Source organism: Urocitellus parryii, chromosome 11 (assembly GCF_045843805.1).
Source record: "Urocitellus parryii isolate mUroPar1 chromosome 11, mUroPar1.hap1, whole genome shotgun sequence".
Lineage (NCBI taxonomy): Eukaryota > Metazoa > Chordata > Mammalia > Rodentia > Sciuridae > Urocitellus > Urocitellus parryii.
The window spans coordinates 11,753,762-11,774,580 of record NC_135541.1 but is presented as its reverse complement, the minus strand read 5'-3'; the positions used below and the strand labels follow the sequence as shown (position 1 = coordinate 11,774,580).

Here is a 20,819-nt window from a genome sequence, read left to right as displayed (position 1 = left end):
TCTTTGTCATCAGTTATCTCCCCCAAATTTGACTCTTGGCCACCACTGCTGAACCCAGGGCCTTTTGCATGCTAATAAATGTGACTTTTCTAGAATTTCACAAAAAAATGGAATCATGTAACATAGGTTTTTGTGTCTGTTTTTCGTAGCAAATATTTCTGAGATTCATCAGTGACAATGTGTGTATCAGTGGCTCACTCCATTTTATTGCTGACTTTATCGTATTCCATGGTAAGACTAGACCACAGTTTATCCATTCGAAAGGTGATTTGGGTTGGAACATTGTGAATGAACTGGTATGAAAGTTTGTGTATAAATCTTTTTTTGAATGTTTTTATTGCTCTTTACTACATATCTAGGAGTATGGCTGCTATCACATTCAAAGTATATTTTTAACTTTTTTTTTTAATGCAAATTCTCACCACGTTGCTCAGCCTGGCTTTTAACTCCTTAGTTCCAGATCCTGCCACCCCCGCCTCCTCAATGGCTGGGATTACAGGTGCATGCCGTCAAGGCTGGCTGTTTAATTTTATTCATTTTTGGTACTGGTGATGGAACCCAGGGGCACTTAACCACTGAGCCACCTCCCCAGCCCTTTTTTGTATTTTATTTAGAGACAGGGTCTCACTGAGTTGCTGAGGCTGGCTTTGAACTTGTGATCCTCCTGCCTCAGCCTCCCAAGCCTCTGGGATTCCAGGTGTGCATGACCACACCAGCTTTCCTTTACTTATTTCTTACACAGGTGGACAGCCAAATCCCGCCAGCTGGGACCCAGTCAGTTTCCCTGCATTGGCTTCCGGTAACGTCAGAATCTAAGGAATGACAGGGGAATTTCTTGGGTTTTTCTTTGTGCCACTCAGAGATCTCAGATTTAAAGCTGAAGAAGCCAGCAACCTGGAAATGCCAACAGGTGAATACAGGAAAAGTCCCAATTAAAGTCTCGTTCTTACCAAATCAAGAGAAAAGGGGTAGGGCGGCAAGATGGAAAAGCTGGAGGAAATAACTTCTTTACTCCAGTCAAACACCAGAGAACAGAAACTGGGGCCTTATCACCACCCAGGTCTGCAAATGTTGAATGGGGAGCCCAGACCTCCACCCTTCCAGGCTACTAGGAGGTGCCTCTAGGGCCTCTCAGGGTGGTGTTAGAGAAGCTGGGCAGGAGCTTGCACTTTCCTCCCTCCCAGACAGCACAGGCCTCCCAGCCCCACCCAGCACTGTCGTGTCCTAGGAGACCCCTCCAGGAGCCTGGATCCCCCACCCCCAGTTGGCAGTAATGAAGATTCCCCTCCCACCCCCAACCAGAGCAGTGTCAGAGGAGGCCTAGTGCAGTGTCAGGACATTCACTTCTACGCTAAAGAGGCTCCTCACCTCCCAGTGGGGTCAGTAGAGGCCACGTGGGGGAGCAATAAGGAGACCTGCCACTCCTGTTAGCCAAGGAGTGATCACTGGAGGCCTGGTGGGGAGACTGCATCTTTACCCTCCCCTGGCAATAAGGAAGCCCTTAGAAGTACCAGAAGAAATGCACTAAAACAGAAGGCTTAAATAAAATCAAGAGTCTCATAGCAAGCTGGGCACAGTGACCCGTGCCTATATTTCCAACTACTCAGGAGGCCAAGGAAGGAGGATTGAGTTTGAGGCTGGCCTCTGCAACTAGTGAGACCCTGTCTCAGAATAAAACAAAAAGGGCTGGGGATGTTGCTCAGTGGTAGAGCACCCTGGATTCAATCCCCAATACCTGCCCCCCACACACACACCAAGCTCTTAATAGCCCAAATTTCCAGGTATCAATTAAAAAAAAATGGTCATATAAAGAATCAAGAAAATCTTGCCGTGCATGGTGGTCGGTGCTTGTAATCCCAGGGGCTTGGGAGGCTGATATAGGAGAATCTCAGGTTTGAGGCCAACCTGAGTAATTTAGGGAGATCCTGTATCCAAAAAAAAAAAAAAAAAAAGGTCTGCGGATGTGGTTCAGTGGTAGACTGGATCACGCGCTGGCAGCCACAGCCATGCCCCAGTTTGTGCAACGGGATTGAAGACGGTCCCAGCCCCACCACAACAGTGGTGCCAGTGGCAGCCACACACTCCCGCCCCTCGCCCGCCGGCCCGCCCCTCGCCCGCCGGCCCCGCCCCTAGTGGGCGGGACCCTGCTAGCTTCTTAAAGCAGCGTGCAGGTGTGGGTGCGTCGGGAAGCTGGTGTAGCCCTGGCTCCACGACCTTCAGTCTGAGTTGCCCTCCGCTACCGCAGTCATGTCCCGACCGCTGTCGCAAGCCCGGCCTGCCACCGTGCTAGGCGCCATGGAGATGGGGCGCCGCATGGACGTGCCCACCAGCGCTGAGACTGTGCGTGTCTTCCTGGAGCGCGGGCACACGGAGATAGACACTGCCTTCGTGTACGGTGACGGCCAGTCCGAGAGCATCCTAGGCGGCTTGGGGCTCGGGCTGGGCGGCAGCGACTGCAGAGGTAACAGTCACCCCTGAACTCGCCCTGCACTGCACAGAGCTCTCCCTTCCCAGCTAGCTTCGTCCTCTAGGCACCGACCTCCGGAGCCAGTCCCACAACAAGCTCCTCAAGCACTTCTAGCCTCTAACAACTGGAGGTCCTTTTTCCCTTACTCCTTTCTTCCTCTTTCCCTTCTGGGAAGGTGGCCCAGGACCCTTCCCACAGCGTTGCCCCAGCCTTGGTCTAGCCTGGATCCACTGGACCAGTTCTTTTGGGGGCCGGAGAACATTGAAATCTGGTACTATGCAGCCCCACCCATCTAGTCCCTCTCAAGGCCAGCCTCAGCAACTTAGCAAGAACCTGTCTCAGAAATTAAGTAGGACTTATAACTCAGTGGTAATCAACCCTGGGTACAATCCTTAGTACCAGGAAAAAACCTGTCCTTATCCCTGGCATTCTGGAATGCTGCCCAGATCTGACTTTGAACCTGGCAGAGGACTTCCTTATTTGCTCAGGTCAGCCTTTCTCTGGGCCCTAGAGGTAGCTCCTAGTAGCTGGCTGCAGATGGCTATTGGGTTGCCAGTGCCTCCTGCTTCAGCATGTGGCAGCCCTGGGAGTCCCTAAGAGGGACTCATCTCTTGAAAAATAAGAGAGAAATCGACACTGGCTCACTCTAGGAGGCTCAGGTTTTAAAGGTGGCTGGGCAACCCTGAAGGGGCACCTCCCAGGAAGGAGCCATGGAAGAAATCTCCCACAGGGGAATGTTGACCTTAGAGAAAGGAAAGAGTTTTGCCAGGGAGGGAGTAAGAGGGGAAAGAGCTTCCAGGCAGTGGGCATGGGTATGCAAAGGTAATGAGGTAATGGTGCTGAGGGGGCTGGAGGAATCTATGAAGTGTCAGGGGAAGAGGTGTGTATGAGGCAGGTCCCATGCCATTTCCAGTGCTTGCGCACAGTGAGGCTTAGACAAGTTGGCTGTTGCTTTCTTTTTCTTGGTGTTTGTTTTGAGATGAGGTCTTCCTACTTCACCAAAACTGATCTCAAACTCCTGGGATCATGGGAATGATCCTCTAGTTTTTGAAGTGCTGGGACTATCAGTGTGTGCCACCCAACCAGGTGATTTGCTTTCTTCTTTTATTTCCCCTCCACATTTTTTACATTGGTGCATTATCGCTGTACTTAATGATGGAATTTGTTGTTCCATATTTGATAATGCACGCCATGTCACAATGTGAAATTTCATGGTTGCTTTCTTCCTAATATCGCCCTTAGCTTCCTTCCACTCTGGCTTTTTCCTCTGTCCCCCTCCAATGGAGCCTTGCTCTTTGCTTCACAGTGTTAGACCAGGACGCAAGAAAAGACCACTGACTGCAATTAAAATCAAATTAAAGCAAGCTTATTATTTCGACTGGCCGGGCTTCCTCTCCCACCCAAAACCGCGGGAACAAGACAGCAGCCGCAGCTTTCCTGCAGCCCAGCTTAATAGCCCAGACAGTTACACAAAGGGGGGTTACAGATAACAGAACTCTGACGAGCATAACACAAAGGCTGGTTTACATTTTTGCTGGCCCCGACATCAGAATTTATGAAGGTCATTAGAGCCTCAGAGGGTTGTTATCTGGCCAGGGAAGGCCAAGATTTGTGAGGCGTCACTAAAGTTTCAGAGAGAGCTGCTGTCTGGTCAGAGAGCCAGGCATGGGTGAGTTCAAGGCACGGGCAGGCATTCCAAGCTTGTTCAGAATTTGCAGGAATTTATAGTAAAGCCGAAATTAGCTTTGCATGGCCTTGTGGTGAGATGGCTCCAATTTTAAGAGAAAATCAGGCTGGGGTCTATCACACAGTATGATAGATCTGGAACAAAAGGAGATATGAGTATTTCAATGCTGCCCTCTTTCTAGAACCCCTGGCTGCCTCTCAGTGAGAACTCTGATCTTTGATTTCTGATTTTTTTTTCCTTTTCTTTCCCAACACCTACTTCCCAGAGTTTGCTGGGCCAAAGTCCCAGATCTCAGATCTAAAGTTAAGTTGACATGAAGGACAGAAAATGTGGTGGATGCTAAAGTTCCAAATGCATACTTCTTCAGGGCTGGGGTTGTGGCTCAGTGGTAGAGTGCTTGCCTAGCATGCGTGAGGCACTGGGTTCGATTCTCAGCACCACATATAAATAAATAAAATAAAGGACCACTGACAACTAAAAAAAATATTTAAAAAAAAATGCATACTTCTTTGAACTTGTTCTCTCCCGGGTCTCAAGGGCACTGGGGACTGCCCTCTGACCTGCCCAAGTGACTTTCCAAACATGGAAAGCAAGAAGAGGACTCTCCTCTCACCCATCTGTCCAACTAACTGGGCTTCTCACAGGGGCAGGGAGAAAAGCGTGAACTCACCTGGAGGCCCCTTGCTGGCCTGTGTTCTGGGGAGCAGTCTCCAGCTGATACTTGCCCTTTTTCTCCTGGGAGCCCCGAGTTCCAGCTGTGCCCTCCCACTCTTCTCCCTGTCCCCACACCTGTGTTTCATCCATATTGCATACAGGTCATCTTTCAAAACTATGACTTTGACCATGGAGTTCCTCACTCAAAGGCGTTCAGTCCCCTAAAGTCCCTGGATGCAGTTAGGGCTGGTTGGTGTCTGGTCTGTGGCCCCTTCTATTGCCCCATGTATGCAACCAGAGACTGGTGCCCTGAGCTGTAACTAGTAAGCATGGCTCCCACACGGGACGTCCTTGCCCTGGGCTCTTGCCTGTGTCCCCATGCTCTGGAGTGAGCCTCCCACTTTTCCTCAACTGGTGGCCTCTGACTTACCCTTGGAGATTCAAATTGTGGTTCTGGGGAAAGCCTTCCTGAGTGCCTAGGTAGCCGCTCGCCTCTGCTCCAGGCTTCTCTAGTACCTTGTGAATATTCCTGTCTTCCTTTCTCCTGAGTGGCCCCTTAGACTCAGTCCTTGAGGGCAGGGAGCCCCTTCCTTTGCCAACCCCTGTGCCTTATATATGATCACATAGTGAGGCCATCAGCAGCTCAGATTTTCAGCCAAGTCTGATCAATCGTCAGGATTTCCCTACAAGATATCATTTTTGCTGGTGCACGGCACACGCCTGTAATCCCAGAGGCTCGGGAGGCTGAGGCAGGAGGATCACAAGTTCAAAGCCAGCCTCAGCAACAGTGAGGTGCTAAGCAACGCAGTGAGACCCTGTCTCTAAATAAAATACAAAATAGGGCTGGGGAAGTGGCTCAGGGACCAAGTGCCCCTGACCAAGTACCCCTGAGATCAATCCTCCATTTGGGGTGTGGGGGGCAGAACAAAACATCTTTTTCACTCCCATTTTACAGTTGAGAGGATTGAGACTCAGAGAGATTAAGGAATTTAGTCAAGGCCACAAAGATAATGGCAGAGCTGGGATATGAACCCAGATCTGTCTCTTAATCGTTATCCTGATGTTTGGTAAACTGGCTTGAGCTTTCATTTCTCTCCTCAAATAGTGAAAATTGCCACTAAGGCCATTCCATTGGGTGGAATGACACTAAAGCCTGACAGTCTACGGACTCAGCTGGAGACATCATTGAAGCGGCTGCAGTGTCCCCGAGTGGACCTCTTCTACCTGCACATGCCAGACCACGGCACCCCTGTGGAGGAGACGCTGCATGCCTGCCACCAGCTGCACCAGGAGGTGAGGGTGGCCCCAAACTCTGGGCAGTCACCTCTGCTCTGCTCCTCTTCTTGGCACTACCAGAAAAATAGGGCACCCAGAGCAGAGTGGGGGACACACCCGCCACCCCAGTGCCCCCTTCCTGGTCTCCTGGTTCTGACTGTGTTCTCACCCCCACAGGGCAAGTTCCTGGAGCTGGGCCTGTCCAACTATGCCGCCTGGGAGGTGGCTGAGATCTGTACCCTGTGCAAGAGCAACGGCTGGATCCTGCCGACCGTGTACCAGGTGAGGCTCCCTGGTGTGCCAGGGCTGCAGAGGCCTCGGGCTCCAGGGCTCTGCTGCTCCCAGGTTTCCCTGCCCCTCTGACTGGCCCCTGTGCCCTCTACCTATCAGCCACACCCCTGCTCAGAGCCAGTGGGAGGCTCCCAGGTGCCCTCAGGCCGAGCTCCCCAGCCTGGCCACTGGGCACGAGCTTGCTTCGTGCTTCAGTGCGCACCTTGATCCCTTCCTTCCATGCCCCGCTCCCTGGGAGAGGTGCTCAGTCTCAGTTAAGTGGCTCTTCTTCTGGGAGTACCTCCTCATAGTCCCAGGAGCTGACATCTCAGGCTCCGTCCTCCTCCCCCTCAGACAGCAAGTGTTTGGGCACTGCTTGGTGCCCAGCGCTTGTCACGGAACTTACTCGTGTAGTAAGAGGACGTCATCAGAGTTAATTTCCCACGGGAATAAGTCCTCTCCACTGCTGTTTGTCAGCACAGGTCCTGATTGGCAGGGTCCTGGGACCATTAAGGTCTGAGCTGAGGGTTTTGTGGGTTACATCTGATGTCCCTTCCCTTGACACACCCACACTCTCCAACTGTCCCTTCTCCCTGCAGGGCATGTACAACGCCACCACCCGGCAGGTGGAAACAGAGCTCTTCCCCTGCCTCAGGCAATTTGGACTGAGATTCTATGCCTTCAACCCTTTGGCTGGTATGGGCTGCCCTGGGACAGGCCCTCTGGGGGGTAGTGGGCATTCCTGCCCTGTTTGTGCCTATTCCTGCCCAGGTAGATGCCCAGCCCTGGCCCTGGGAAGTCGAGGGGGCTTTGACAGATGCTGGGCTGCACCCCTCATCCCTCCTGGGTCCCTCCTGCTCCCCAGTCCAGATCTGTGAGGGGTGTCAGCCCTGGGAGCGGCCTGGGCTGGAGTGTGATGCATGCTTCCGCAGGGGGCCTGCTGACCGGCAAGTACAAGTACGAGGACAAGGACGGGAAACAGCCGCTGGGCCGCTTCTTCGGGCACACCTGGGCTGAGATCTACAGGGATCGGTGAGCTGGGTGGACGGTCAGGATGGGACGTGGGTGGGTTCCCTTAGTTTGAGACAGTGGTCCCTGAGGCTGCTTTCCCGGGGCAGCCTCTTCCCCTGCTGCTCAGAACTAGGTCTCTGAGTTCCCAGGGGCTTTACAGAGCCCCTTCTCCCCCTTTGCAGTCCTGATGGCCTCTAGGAAGGGACCTGGGGCTGGGATGTGCATCCCTGCTTTCTTCCAGTCTGCACTGTTGTCTCTTCCCTGGGAAGAGCTCCTCCAGGGTCCACAGGAGGGGACAACTGTGGATGGACTTGGGGGAAATTGGGACTCGGTGCTGGCCCTGTCCCCTGGGGCACGCTGAGTCTTGTAAACTCTTGGCAGTAACACTGTCATCAGTGCCTCAAGTCAGTTGGTTGGACAGCTGTTGGGGCCAGCCACTTTTTCCCTTCCTTTTCTTTTTAAAAAATATTTTATTTCATTCATTTCTTCATTTGCACAAAAGATTGAACCCACAGTACTTAACCATTGAGCTATGCCCCCAACCTCTTTTATATATGTGGCTTTTATATATATAGTGGTGCTGGGGATTGAACCCAGGGCCTTGTGCATGCGAGACAAGGACTCTACCAACTGAGCTATATCTATACCCAGTCCCCATTTTATTTTTTTAAAAAATATTAATTTTTTTAATTGTAGTTGGACACAATATCTTTATTTATTTTTTATGTGGGGCTGAGGATGAATCCATGGCCTCACTCGTGCTAGGTTGTGCCTATCTAGGTTGTGTTTATCTATCGCTGAGCCACAACACTAGGCACCGCTCCCCACACTTACTTTTTGAGACAGGGTCTCATTAAGTTGCTGAGAGTCTCTTTATTTATTTATTTTTGGTACCAGGGATTGAACCCAGGGGCACTCGACCACTGAGCCACATCCCCAGCCCTTTTTCATTTTTGAGATAGGGTCTTAGAGTTGCTTAGCGCCTCACCATTGCTGAGGCTGACTTTGAACTCATGATTCTCCTGTCTCAGCCTCCCGAACTGCTGGGATTACAGGTGTGCACCACGCCTGACTGCTGAGAGTCTCTTTAACTTGCTAAGGCTGGTCTCAATCCTTCTGACTCACTGAGATTATAGGCATGTGCCACTGGTACCATCTAGGGGTTCTGGGTTCTTTGTCTCTATTCAGAAAAGAATTGAAGAACAGGACACACAGATAGGAAGCAAAGAAATAGGTTTATTTATTTTTTTTGTTTTAATCTTTATTTTATTTATTAATTTTTTATGTGGTGCCGGGGATTGAACCCAGTGCCTCTCGTGTTCTAGGCAAGCGCTCTACCACTAAGCCCCAACCCCAGCCCTGAAACAGGTTTATTGTAAAAGTGACAGAGATAGACTTCTTCAGAGAGAAGGGGCCCAGAGCTGGGAGTCTGGTGGGGGAGTTTTGACCTGTGCTTTTTATGGTCTCTGGAATTTCCTCCTTTCCTTATCTCCTCCCCATCTACATGTTCCTCACTGTCATCGATCGGTGCCCCCTGTCCATGCAAGAAGTTGACCTTATCAGAAGACCCTCTTCTTGCCCCTTTATTCTGGTCCTGCCCGCAACCTCCTCACTTATCATCTTGCCCCGACTTCCTGTGCCCTTCTTTTTTTATTTTTAATTTTTTAGTTGTCAATGGATCTATTATTTTATTTATTTATGAGAATCAAACCCAGTACCTCACTCATGCTAGGCAGCGCTGTACCACTGAGCCACACCCCCAGCCCCCTATGCCCTTCTTCATCTCCCTTACCACCTGCAAATAGATCATACTGTACACAGAAATTAACCTTGGAGGGGCTGGGGATGTGGCTCAAGCGGTAGCGCTCGCCTGGCATGCGTGCGGCCCGGGTTCGATCCTCAGCACCACATACCAACAAAGATGGTGTGTCCGCCAAGAACTAAAAAATAAATATTAAAAATTCTCTCTCTCTCTCTCTCTCTCTTTAAAAAAAAAACTAACCTTGGAGGCTTGACTTCTGCAAATTGAGAAATAGTTCTCCAGCAGTACAAGGGGACATGTCAATTTAATGAATTAAAGAACGGCAACAAAGTGTATACCTCAGATCACAAAGTTAATGCTAGATATTTGCTTTTCTTTTTCCCCCAAGGGAGGGGAAGGCAGAGCAAGTCAAGAAGTGTGCAGGAGACCCCAGTGCTAGTTTTGTGAAATGGCCAAGGACGAAGAGGCAGAGCATCTGATATTTGTGCTCACTTTGGGTACTTTGCTGATTTAAAGGCTTATCTGCACACCGCCACCCCACCACCCCCGTTTCAGGTCCTTCCTGCTGTGTTTAGGAACCATGGCCCTGGTCTGTGCTTCTCAAGTTCCTTTTTGCTTGTGCCAGGGAGCAGGCCTCAGCTGTGGAGAATCAGGGCCTGATGGTCTTCTCTGGTGCACCCTCTCCTGTCCACAAGGCATGATCAGTTTGTCACCTCTTGTAGTCACTATATGGGACTGGCAGGGAGTGTTTCCTTCCTTCACTGAGCAGATAATTGAGGGCCGGGAAGGGAGGTGGCTTAGTCAAGGCCACAGAAGCTGGACCTGGGCCCAGAACTTGTCATGGGTCCTTCCTGTGACCCAGGGCACACAGGTGTGGTGCTATAGGTACTTGAGCATCCCACTTTTGGGAGCTGTATTGTTACCGCCTGCTGGGCATGTTAAATGCCAGGATTCTTGCCCAGTGCATCCCCGGACTCAAAACAGGGCACCTGGAAATCTGCAAGCATTCTGAGGTTCAAAATTTAACACTTCTACTTGAGGATGCTGGTCTCAGTGTGTCTAGGACTGGGCCACCCTGGAATGATCCCAAGGTACTGACCCCTGTGTCACCTCCCCACCTGCTCAGCTTCTGGAAGGAGGACCACTTCAAGGCCATTGCCCTGATGGAGAAGGCCCTGCAGGCCACCTATGGCACCAGTGCCCCCAGCATGACCTCGGCCGCCCTGAGATGGATGTACCACCACTCGCAGCTGCAGGTAACCAGCTGTCCCCGGGGCACAGCTTCTTCTTTTATATTAGGGGTGGGGGTGAGACAGGGAAGAAGGGAGGGGGCCTATACAATTATTCGGCTATTTCTGTGATTACTCTTTTTCTTCCTCTGAAATGGCTCAGTTCTTTTGGGTGGCCGTCCTGTTGTTCTAGAGCAGTTACTGAAGTGCCAGCTTACCATATTGGCTCAGAGATGCTATTTCATTTGCCTCAGTTCCCACAGCTTCATGTGGTAGGGAGTAAGTATGGATTTGACTCTGAAGTCTGCATTTATGTTTTTAGTTTTGTGATTTTTTTTCTTGGTCCTGGGGATTGAACCCAGGGTTCTCTACTACTGAGCTATATCCTGAGCCCCCCCCCCTTTTTTTAACTTTTTGAGACAGGTCTTGTTAAGTTGTTGAGGCTGGGGCTCTCCCTGACTTGGCCTCCCCAGTGGTAGGATTACAGGCTACCATACCCAGTTCCATTATTTTAACCATTAGCAATTATTGCCTCTCTGCCTGCCCATCCTGGATAGACCCCAGCTCTACACCTGTGGCTGGGGGACCTCCCTCTCTCCCTGCTGCCCCAGTCTTCCTGACTGGTTTCTCCAGGGTGGGCATTCTAGGGAAATGGCTCGCCTTTAGCGAGCTTCTGTTAAGCCCCAGACCTGGGGCTGGGGATATGGCTCAAGTGGTAGCATGCTCACCTATCATGCCTGAGGCACTGGGTTCTATTCTCAGCACCACATAAAAATAAAGATATTATGTCCACCTAAAACTAAAAAATAAATATTAAAAAAAAAAAGAACCAGACCTGGAGCAAAGTACTTCGTGAAATATGTAATTGTTACAGCCACCCTCCAAAGTAAAGGCAGTTGGAAATGGAAGGTGACCAGCCCTACCCCGCTGCTGAGGCTCTCTACTGATGAGACGTGGAGGGATGGCTCTATGAGCCACATGGCTGTGACTATTTGGGGGCAACAGAAATTCTTGCCAGAATAATAAAAGACTTAAATAACGGATCCCAAATCTTGGCAGGGGCAGGGCAGGGAGGGACATATGATTGGAGCCACTGGACAGAGAAGCATGCTGAAGTCTGGCCTTCTCCCCTTATAGGGCGCCCATGGGGACGCGGTCATCCTGGGCATGACCAGCCTGGAGCAGCTGGAGCAGAACTTGGCTGCAGCTGAAGAAGGGCCCCTGGAGCCAGCTGTTGTAGATGCCTTTGATCAAGCCTGGCACCTGGTTGCTCACGAGTGTCCCAAATACTTCCTCTAGGCCTGAACCTGACTTCAGATGCAGAGCACTGCCTGTCCTCTTTTTGCTACCCTGGCCAGTTTTAGCCTTTAGTTGATTTGGCCCTTCTCTCCCTCCTCACCACAGTTCGCAGATCATTTTTCTTCTGTTTTCTTACAATACTCCCAGATGCCTTCACAATGCGGGGCCACCTGAGCTCGGCCCCAGCATCTCCTGTTGAATAAAGTTGGCACTTGGCCTGGCTGAAGCCTAGGCCTGAGGTGAACCTGGTGAATATTTCCTCTGCTGCCAAAGGCTGCTTTCTGCTGTTCTGGGGGAGGCGGAGCATGAGTTGAAGTCTTCAAGCAGCAGGGTCTCCCAGCCCCCACCTCTTGAATCTAGCCTGTCCTCTCAACAGCGGGGCTGCGAGTGGCCTCTTATGTGCCTGATGGATAGAAGGCTTCGCATGATGCTGATAGGAAAAGCAGCGGCCTTCCTCCCCCTCGCACCCTATCAACAGAGAAGTTTTCACCCAGCAAAGGAACAGACCATTCAGCAGCAGTGGACACCAGTGGGGTGCTCTATCCAACCTGATCCCCAAACTACCTTCTTGGGAACAGTATCAGATCCCACAGTCCCATAGATTAGGGGTGCAGTCGCCAAGACTGCCCCCCAACGCTTCAGATGACATTGCAAATTCCACGTTGCTTTACCTGTGCTTCTGACCCACTGGCTACAACCAGGGTTCCTCAGGTTAATCTGCTTAAGCAACTCACAGAACTCACTGCTTATGGTTCCAGTTTTATTACAAAAGATATTACAAAGGAAACGGGTAAAGAGATGTGTAGGGTGAGGAACGTGGGGGTCGGCGATGCAGTTTCCAGCCCTCTCTGGGTGTGCTGTCCTCTGCTCTCTGGGGAACTGCCGGGTCCACATACCCAGATGCTCTCTGAATGTAAGTCTTTTTCTTAAGTACTAGGGAGTGAACTCTGGGATACTCCACCAAGTTACCTCCTCAGTTCTTTTTAGTTTTATATCTTGAGATGGAGTCTTGCTAAATTGAGGCCAGGCTGGCCTCAATCCTGCAATTCTTCTGCCTCAGCCTTTGTGAGCTGGGATTACAGGTGTGTGGACACTGCACCTGGGTTTTTGGTGGTACTGACCCTATGCAAGCACTCCACACTGAACTACATCCCCAGCCCTTTATTAACGATTTTTCAAATAGGGTCTCACTAAGTGCCCAGGATGGTTTCAAATCTGCTTGTCCTGCTTTAGACTCCTGAGAAGCTGGAATCGATGGGGTACCACATCAAGCCCCCTGTGTGTTTCTGCGGAGGCTTCCTTGCACAGGCATGCTTACCAACAGACTGGGTGGGGAATCCCAGCACGGCTGTCTGTTCAGCTTTGTCTTGGCTTCTTGGTGCAGCTTTCCTCCCTTGAGGGTATGGGGCAGGATCCCTCTGGAATGGGGGTCTTAAGACCTACTATTCCAACAGGTAGGTCAGAGAATTTATTTCTTGGTGATGCTGGGAACTGATTCTAAGACCTCAAGCATGCTGTGCTAGACAAGTACTTAACACTGACCCACACGCTCAGGCCCCACAGAATACCTTTATGGCCAGGTAAAGGCAGAGGAAAATTAAAGGGAATTAGACGCCATGAAGAGTAGACATAAACCAAAGAATAGATGTTGCCTGAAACAGAAGCTCTCTCCTCTGATGCTTTCACTGAATACCTGTATATGAAGCGATATGGACAAAGACCTACCACGGTAGCCACCCAGAGCAGAACCTCCAGAGTGCTGCAAGACTCCGAACGCTCGCTCTCGCCCCCAGCAGAGGCTTCACTCTCATCCTAGAGCCCTGGCTTCTTGGCAGCCACCAGCAGGCCCTGGTTTAGGGAGCACGTAAGCAGGGCTGCAAAGGGCCACCAGGGGCCTGGGCCTGGTTTTCTTCAAGTCTATTCCAAGCAAAGGGCATCAAGGCTGGAAAGGAGGACAAAGCCTAGTTCTAGGGTCTGCTCTTGGCTGTCCCCAGAACTGCAAAGCTGCACTGCCACTGTGGCCCCACAGGAGCCAAAGCTGTACTGGCCATCTAGGTCACCAGACTGGGTGGTACTGGACCCAAACAGAGCACATACCCAAAGGCCTTTTTTCTAAGAAAAGTCTCCTGCTATCTACAGGGTGGCACCCCATAGACCAAGTTTTATTCTTTATGGAACAGTTCCCGTCACCCACACTTGGCTTCATCAACAGCAAAAATAAATAACTGCTTCCTCCAGAGGGGCAGTAGCAATTCTGCGTGGTGTGATGGAGACTCAGAACGTGCTAGAAGGTCTTCGGTCCCGAGTCCCCAAGTCAGTCATCTTCGTCCTCCTCTGATTCCTCTGAGGATTCAGATGCGCTTTCTGGCAAGTCATCTCCCATCTGCTGGAATCTTCCAGACTGTGCGTCCCACATGTATTTGACGGTCACCTTGAATTCAGCCATCTCATACCCAAAAAGCTTCTGCAAAGGGAAGCAAGAGTGAGGAGAAGAGTATGACCCCAGGCACTTGCAGCGGGTGACAGATGGCATCCCTCCTACCAGAGCCCTTGTGTCCCAGACTCACCAGGACGCGGGCCTGCTCCGGGGTCAGCACATCACCTTCCTTGCACACCTCGTAGTCAGACAGCAGGGTCACCACGCCTGCAGGAGGGTGGCCACGTTACTCCTGCACAGAGGCCTGCATGACACTTTCTGCCACTGCAGCAGGAGCTAAGCATGTGGTGAGAGCTCATTGTCCCCATGGCTCATACTCAGTGGCTGCCTCCTCAAAGTTCCTTAAGTGCTGTACTCTGGTTTTAACTCACTGTCCACTCCAACTAGGAGAGGGGCACTCGACTCCATTTTCACATGAGAAAACAGAGGCTTGCCCGGCCAGCAAGGGGAGAGCCTGTGTGTGCGTGCTCCTGGGCTCTGGGCCGTGGCCTCTCAGCTCTAGGGACTGTCCGTACCTCTCTTGAGGGCAGTTGGCAGGCCCAGCTGCCTCAGCTGTGGCTCCATGGAGTGGGGGAACTGCTCCAGGGGCCCTGGATCCAGGCTCACAGTGAAAGTTGCTTTGTTGCCAGCTCGGGCAAAGTCCATTTCTGTGTATTTTGTGAACCACCTTGGGGAAAACAGAAGTAAGAGGTGGGGGGAGGTTCCAGACTGGGCCACCAGCCAGCTGAGGTCAGGTCCTCCCAGCTAGGGTGCTGGGGCCCTGTAGCCAGGCTGGTCACCATGCTGGAGAGAACAAAGATGCCTCTGGTCACAGGCCCCCGGTCTCAGTAAGAGGCTTCCAGAAGCCAGCTCCGACTTGATGCCCTTGGGATCCTCCTACCTTCCCTCCCTCTGTTCCTCACCAGCACTTACTCATTCACCTCCTCCTTTGTGCGGTTGGTAAAAAGAAGACCAACTTCACCCCTCAACTTCTTGCTGACCTGCAAACCAAAAGTGAGCCCTGATTCTCTACTGGGGGTGGTCTTGTCCCCCAGGGGACACCTGATAATGTTTGAAGACACAGACACACACCCACACCCCTCCTCACGTCTCAAGGTGAAGGGAGAACCCAAAGCTGTAAGACATGCCAGGTGTGTCGATGGGCTGGCCACGTGGCTGGAGGAGGTGGGTGTGGCACGTGGGAGCAGCTGGAGAGAAGGCAGCTTAGCCTCAGCGCCTCCCTGTGAGGGTCAGTGATTTACCTGGTGCAGGTTGTCTTTGTATTCATCAGACGGGCTTCGGCCCAAGGCCACCATCATCACCTTGTTTTTGCCAAAGAACATCCTACCAAGAAAAAGGGGGGGCTGTGAAGGAAGGCCCTGCCTCTCCATTAAATTCTCTAATTCACAGGAGCCCAGGCCCAAGTACGCCAGGAGGCATGGCTAGAGGCGCCTAGGTCTCCACACGGCCCATCATGCTGCTGCCAGCCCAGGGTTCCTTAATTGTCTTCCTACACAGGAACCAACACTGGCGACATCCTTCCATAGGCCCACCCTGAGCACCACGGAACGATCCCTCCTCATCTGGATATGGGCAGAGGCACATCTAGCAGTCTCCACCAGCGCTGGTACAGCACGACCAACCCCACAGCTGTTTTCTTTTTTTTTCTAGTTTTTAAAAAAATTGTTGATGGACCTTTTTTTAAATTTTTATGTGGTTCTGAGAATCTAACCCAGTGCATCATACATACTAGGCAGGTGCTCTACCACTGAGCCACCACCCCAGCCCCTTATAGCTGGTTCTTGAGCAGTGTGGCACCTTTGCCACTCCAAGGAGTCCACTTCCCTCTGCCCACTCACCGGCTGTGTTTCCAGGCATTCCTGATGTCCTTCAGCTTGCTGTTCCTCATGTTGGCCACAGAGAAAATGAAGAGGTACTTGTATGTGTCCACACATTTCCGAAGCTGTGGGACAATTCATGAGGCTCTGGAGTTCAAGGGGCAGCATGGGTAGGGCAACTGTTGCCTCAGATGGGAGAGAACCTGCTCTAGCCTTTTTTTTTGGATTGAACCCTGGGGGGCTTAACCACTGAACAACACCCCCAGCCCCTTTTTATATTTCATTTAAGCCTTGTTACCTTTCGGGGAGGCAGCTTATCTATACTGCTCTACCTATGATGCAAGCCAAAGCCATCAGGAGGTGGAATTCCATTCTCATTCTCTCTCTCTCTTTGGTACTGAGGATTGAATCAGGGGTACTCCTAACCACTGAGCCACATCTCCAGCCCTTTTTATATTTTGTTTTTGAGATAGAGTCTTGCTAAGTTTCTTAGGGCCTCACTAAATTGCTGAGGCTGGCTTTGAACTCACAATCCTCCTGCCTCAGCCTCCTAAGCTGCTGGGATTACAGGTTGTGTGCTACCATGCCCAGCAAAGTATTCCACATTTCTTTTGGTACCAGGGATTGAACCTAGGGGCACTTGATCACTGAGTCACATTCCCAGTCCTATTGGGTATTTTATTTAGAGACAAAGTCTCACTGAGTTGCTTAAAACACCTTGGTTTTTTACTGGGGCTGGCTTTGAACTCCTGATCCTCAAACTTCAGTCTCCCAAGGTGCTGGGATTACAAATGTGAGCCACCTTGCCAGGCATAGAATTCCATTCTTAAGGAATGAAATCTCTGTTTAGCAGGAGACTGAGTGCTCTCAACCTACTGTAGCCCAGGACTGGCAGGTCAGAAGTAGTGCAGATAGGTGGGTGTAGTCATCTGTACCTGGTAACTAGCTAGTCTTTTGACTTTGGGTAGGCAAACAAACCTGGCGAAGCTTCAGTTACCCCAACAACAAAACAGCAATAACATAATTTAGTATCTGTATTACAAGAATGCTAGGAGGGAAAGATTTATGCTGAGACAGCACAGTGCTAGGCACAAAGGAGGGGCTCAAGCAAAGCTGGAGATCCCCATGATGGGAGTTTTTATTGGTATTGCTGCTGCTAAAGGAAAAAGGGCTCAATCAGCAGTTTTATTTTCCTTAAAAAACAAAACAAAACAAAAAAACACCTCCCTACAGTAAGCTCCCCTAGCAAACAGTCCTATCCCTACCTTTATAAACCAAACACAAGCACTAAAAGAAAAAAAAGAACGACCTCTTACCTCTTCTATCAAGTTCTGTTTCAGTTCCAACCCTTTCTTGGTGGTTTTGGTTAAGGAAACTAATAAATACAAAGAAGAAAAAAGAATGGTAAGAGATGAGTCTGGATGTCTTGGAGACTTATTTTCTAGCATGCAAGGCCATTCCCAGGCTCTGTGGAGTGACCACTCTCTAGCGTTCCTGGGCCTGGTGATTCCTAGGCACATCTCCTGTAAGTTATACAAACTAACCACAGCAGTAGGGGCCCAGACTTGTTCTTGCTGTTGGAGTGCCCCTCCTCTCCTGCTGGTTGAGGTAGATTCCTTTCTGCTCTTGGCCATGGTGCATAGAGACCATCAATGGTTGGCCTCAGAATGCTAAATCTGGGGACTGTATATCTCCTATTGCATACATGCACTTAGAATGTAGCACTGCCTTTTAAGGAAGGGACAAGTACCTCCACTGTATAAATAACTGGGGCTCAATTTGCTCCCTGTCCAGGAGAATTTGGGTTTGGCCAGATCTGAACAGGGATCACCCCACAGAATCAAATTATTCCACAAACACCAAAAGCACCATTTGCAAAGCCTTGAGTACTCCTAACAAGCGGCCTGGTCCCCTCTATTCATCCTGCCTGGTGTGCCCAGTCCTTAAAAGGCGCACAGAGTAAAAGGCACTCAATACCAGTCACTGGCAAGTGCAGCAAAGGAGGGCAAACGAAATACAACTGGCCACGTCGGAACACCTCCACTGCTGCGACTTTGGTCCAAGGCAGCATTACTGCCGGCCTTGCTGCTTTCATCCTTGCCCTCTGACCCCATCTTCCAATGCTATTCTCAACAAGGCAACTAGAGTGATCCTTTAAAAGCCAAGTTAAACCATGCTATTCCTCCCTTCAAGCTCCAGGATGTCCACCCATTTCACCTGTGTGTGAAAGCCAATTCCTTACAAAGGTCTATGAAGCCCTTCCCCAACTCTGTTTTGCCCACTCTGCTCCAGCCACACTGGCCTATTGTCCCACAACGTGTCAACCATGCACCCACTTTAAGCCCTTTGCACTTCCTGCTCCCTTCACTTGGAATACACTTCTCCCAGATATCTCCACTGGTTGCTTGCTTCCTTTCCTCAGACTTCTGCTCATTTGTCACCTCATCACTTTCCTGAGGGCATTATACAAAATAATGTCATCTCTGCCTTCTCTTTACCCTACTCTTACTCATCACCACCTGACAAACACTCAATTGGGGGGTGGGGGATATATTTATTTCCCGACTAGGCCCTTCCTGTAACTGCTGTATTTTCCCACACCTACAGTGCCAGGCCCCTATACATTTGTTGGAACGTGCCAGAGGTCCGCGGCGAGGAGCACGGCAGCATAGTAAAGGTGGTCGGGAATGCTCTCAGAAGGTGCCCGTAAACTGACAACCAAGAAGGGACAGCCCCATGAAGAAAGAAGCACAAGTATACCAAGAAGAGACTGCAAAGCGCCAGACGTGGCAAAAAGCCTGTGCTGAAAGGGAAAGGAAACCGGGGTGGCAGGGGCCTAGAGAACGAAGGGACACGGGAAGGGGCTGAGGGGGGGAAACGTGGGCCAAATCGACCTCCGGCACAGCCCAGGTGTTTGGGATCTGCCTTTTCGCCCACGAGAGCTGCGAGAGCACTGGAGGCCATGCAAAGTCTCCGATCCCTGGACCCGTCCAGGCTCCAGCTCCCTCCCGTGACTCCGCCGCCCCAATCCTCCACCCGCGGATGCTCCAGCGTCCCTTTTCGTGTCCCCGCCCTCCAGAGCCTACCCCCAGATCCCGATGCCCCCTTCGCCCACCTTTCTTGTCACGCTTGGATTTTGGCATCTCGCTGAAGCCACGTGCGGCACTCGGGGATGTGGGCCAACAGGACGCGGGGCGGGGGCCTCTGAGACGGCCCTCGGGGGCTGCCCTCGCGTGTGCCTGACCCAATCGGCTCTGCGACTCGCCTCTTCCTCCGGAGCTTGCAGAGCGACTTCCCGGAAGTCCCGGAGGCCTCCTAGTCGCGAGCACACTCCAGGGCTTCGCGTGCTACCCCAACTCTATGGTCCGCGGGGGCGGAGCCTGCGGCGCGGTGCATGCCGGGCCGGCGGCGCCTGAGTTTCCGTCATGGCGGCGACGCTAGCTTCCCGGTGGTGGCTCTGGGCTGCGCTGCTTATCCCTGCGGCCGCAGTGTATGAAGACCAAGTGGGCAAGTTTGATTGGTGTGTACGTGTGCGGCCTGTTCGCGAAGTAGATGGCTGGTTTCCCAGCACCTGTCTCTTACCGGGAGGTTACCGTTGAAGCAGGATCGGCTACATGACTTGCGGCATCCTGTGCAAAATGAAAATATGTGATTTCTTAAATCAGAAACCAAGAATTTTTAGACAACTACCGAGTAGCATTAAGTCAAGCGTCGGGCGCCTCTTCTAAGCTGGTCCTTGTACTGTACAGGTTGCATGCCCACGGTGTCGGCGCCACCATACAGGCAGGCTTTGGGGTTCTGGTCAGGGATCACTGATTCCTTCTCCCTCTTCAGGTTTCATTTCTATGACTGTCAGCTTGCTGGTCTCCCGGGTGTCAGAGGTCACCAGGCCTCAGTGGACTTTCATTCTTTCTCTAATTGGTTGTTGTCTCCTAGGCACGTAAACAGGGCTTTATGTCTTATAAGTCTTAAACTGAGGCCTCTTCCCCCTTTTTCATCCCAGGGCAGCCCAGGGCTCAGAGTATGGCCACCCCAAACTCATCAGCCAGGAAATGCCATGAACTTATTCACTTACCCCTTCCTTAAGGCCCTGTAGATGGCTTGCTTCTATTTAAATGTCCATTTAAATATTTTCATTTTGCACAGGATGCCCCTAAGAATTTGTAGTCTTGGGAAAGTGACTGAACCTCTCTGTGCCTTGGTTTACTTATCTGTAAAACGAGCTTACTAACTGTCCTATAGAATTTCAGAGGATGAATGAGATAATCTCTTTAAAGTACTTAGCACAAAGTCTGATTCATAGAGTGCAATCAATAAATGTTACCCATTATTACTGTTTACACTCCATCAGGGCCCAACTCAGATATCTCCTCTTCTGTGAATTGTTTTTGTCTCAGATAGATTCATAATATTCAGTCCATATCATTGGTATTATAGGTTTGTTTTTATACCTTTATGCTTTTTTCATATTTTCCATATGAGCGATGTTACACCACCACCCATCTTTGCATTGCTGGGACTTGAACACAGGGCTGTGCACATGCATTGAGTTACACCCCCAGCACCACGTTCCCCATCCTTTTTGCAGGGCTGGGGATCAACTCAGGTCTTAACACATACTAGGCAAGCACTCTACCAGTACCCCCGTCCCCCAATTTAGAGATTGGGTTTTGCCCAATTGGGTATTGCCTAGGCTGGTCTCAAACTCCTGACCTCAAGTGATCCTCCTGCCTTAGCTTCCTGAGTAGCTGGAACCACAGCTATGTACCACTGCACTGGCCAAAACAACAGTATTTCAAGAGATAATGTGATTTATTGTCAGAAAGTCTTCTTTTTGGGTCCTAGTTCTAACAGTAATTAATTGACCTCTCTGGGCTTTGAGTTTCTCACCTGTAAAATGGGGGTAATACT

At 50.9% G+C, this 20,819-nt stretch overlaps 3 protein-coding genes across 9 annotated transcripts in view; 2 read left to right on the top strand and 1 right to left on the bottom strand.

The window, feature by feature from the left end:
• Positions 1-2,247: 2,247 nt before the first annotated feature.
• LOC113191171 (aldo-keto reductase family 7 member A3) lies at positions 2,248-11,787 on the top strand. The gene is made up of 7 exons (XM_026400836.2): positions 2,248-2,461; positions 5,914-6,101; positions 6,261-6,365; positions 6,953-7,049; positions 7,286-7,385; positions 10,253-10,382; positions 11,493-11,787. Exons 1-7 carry the CDS (start codon positions 2,248-2,250, stop codon positions 11,652-11,654), a joined length of 996 nt encoding a protein of 331 aa, XP_026256621.2. The 3' UTR covers positions 11,655-11,787.
• A 632-nt stretch (positions 11,788-12,419) lies between these two features.
• On the bottom strand, positions 12,420-19,203 carry Mrto4 (MRT4 homolog, ribosome maturation factor). Its single transcript, XM_026400775.2, has 8 exons — positions 19,024-19,203; positions 17,225-17,283; positions 15,930-16,033; positions 15,333-15,414; positions 15,004-15,071; positions 14,607-14,758; positions 14,222-14,298; positions 12,420-14,118 (listed from the first exon to the last, which is right to left on the bottom strand). Exons 1-8 carry the CDS (start codon positions 19,049-19,051, stop codon positions 13,969-13,971), a joined length of 720 nt encoding a protein of 239 aa, XP_026256560.1. The 5' UTR covers positions 19,052-19,203; the 3' UTR covers positions 12,420-13,968.
• Positions 19,204-19,320: 117 nt separating this feature from the next.
• Emc1 (ER membrane protein complex subunit 1) overlaps positions 19,321-20,819 on the top strand; it is a 29,244-nt gene continuing 27,745 nt past the window's right edge. For 6 of the 7 annotated variants that reach the window (XM_077803743.1, XM_026400808.2, XM_026400803.2 and 3 more), the window contains exon 1: positions 19,321-19,428. In XM_077803743.1, the coding sequence (XP_077659869.1) occupies positions 19,334-19,428 (95 nt within the window). In that variant the 5' untranslated portion in view covers positions 19,321-19,333. The remainder of the gene's footprint in view (positions 19,429-20,819) is intronic. The other variant, XM_077803742.1, reaches the window with a different exon arrangement.

Coding starts and splice junctions, on each gene's coding strand:
- LOC113191171 (XM_026400836.2), top strand. CDS start 2,248: ATGTCCCGACCGCTGTCGCAAGCCCGGCCTGCCACCGTGCTAGGCGCC. Junction 2,462..5,913: donor GGGCGGCAGCGACTGCAGAG/GTAACAGTCACC, acceptor CTCCTCAAATAG/TGAAAATTGCCACTAAGGCC. Junction 6,366..6,952: donor TCCTGCCGACCGTGTACCAG/GTGAGGCTCCCT, acceptor TTCTCCCTGCAG/GGCATGTACAACGCCACCAC.
- Mrto4 (XM_026400775.2), bottom strand. CDS start 19,051: ATGCCAAAATCCAAGCGTGACAAGAAAG. Junction 17,284..19,023: donor ATCCAAGCGTGACAAGAAAG/GTGGGCGAAGGG, acceptor TGTATTTATTAG/TTTCCTTAACCAAAACCACC. Junction 15,415..15,929: donor AATGCCTGGAAACACAGCCG/GTGAGTGGGCAG, acceptor TTTTCTTGGTAG/GATGTTCTTTGGCAAAAACA.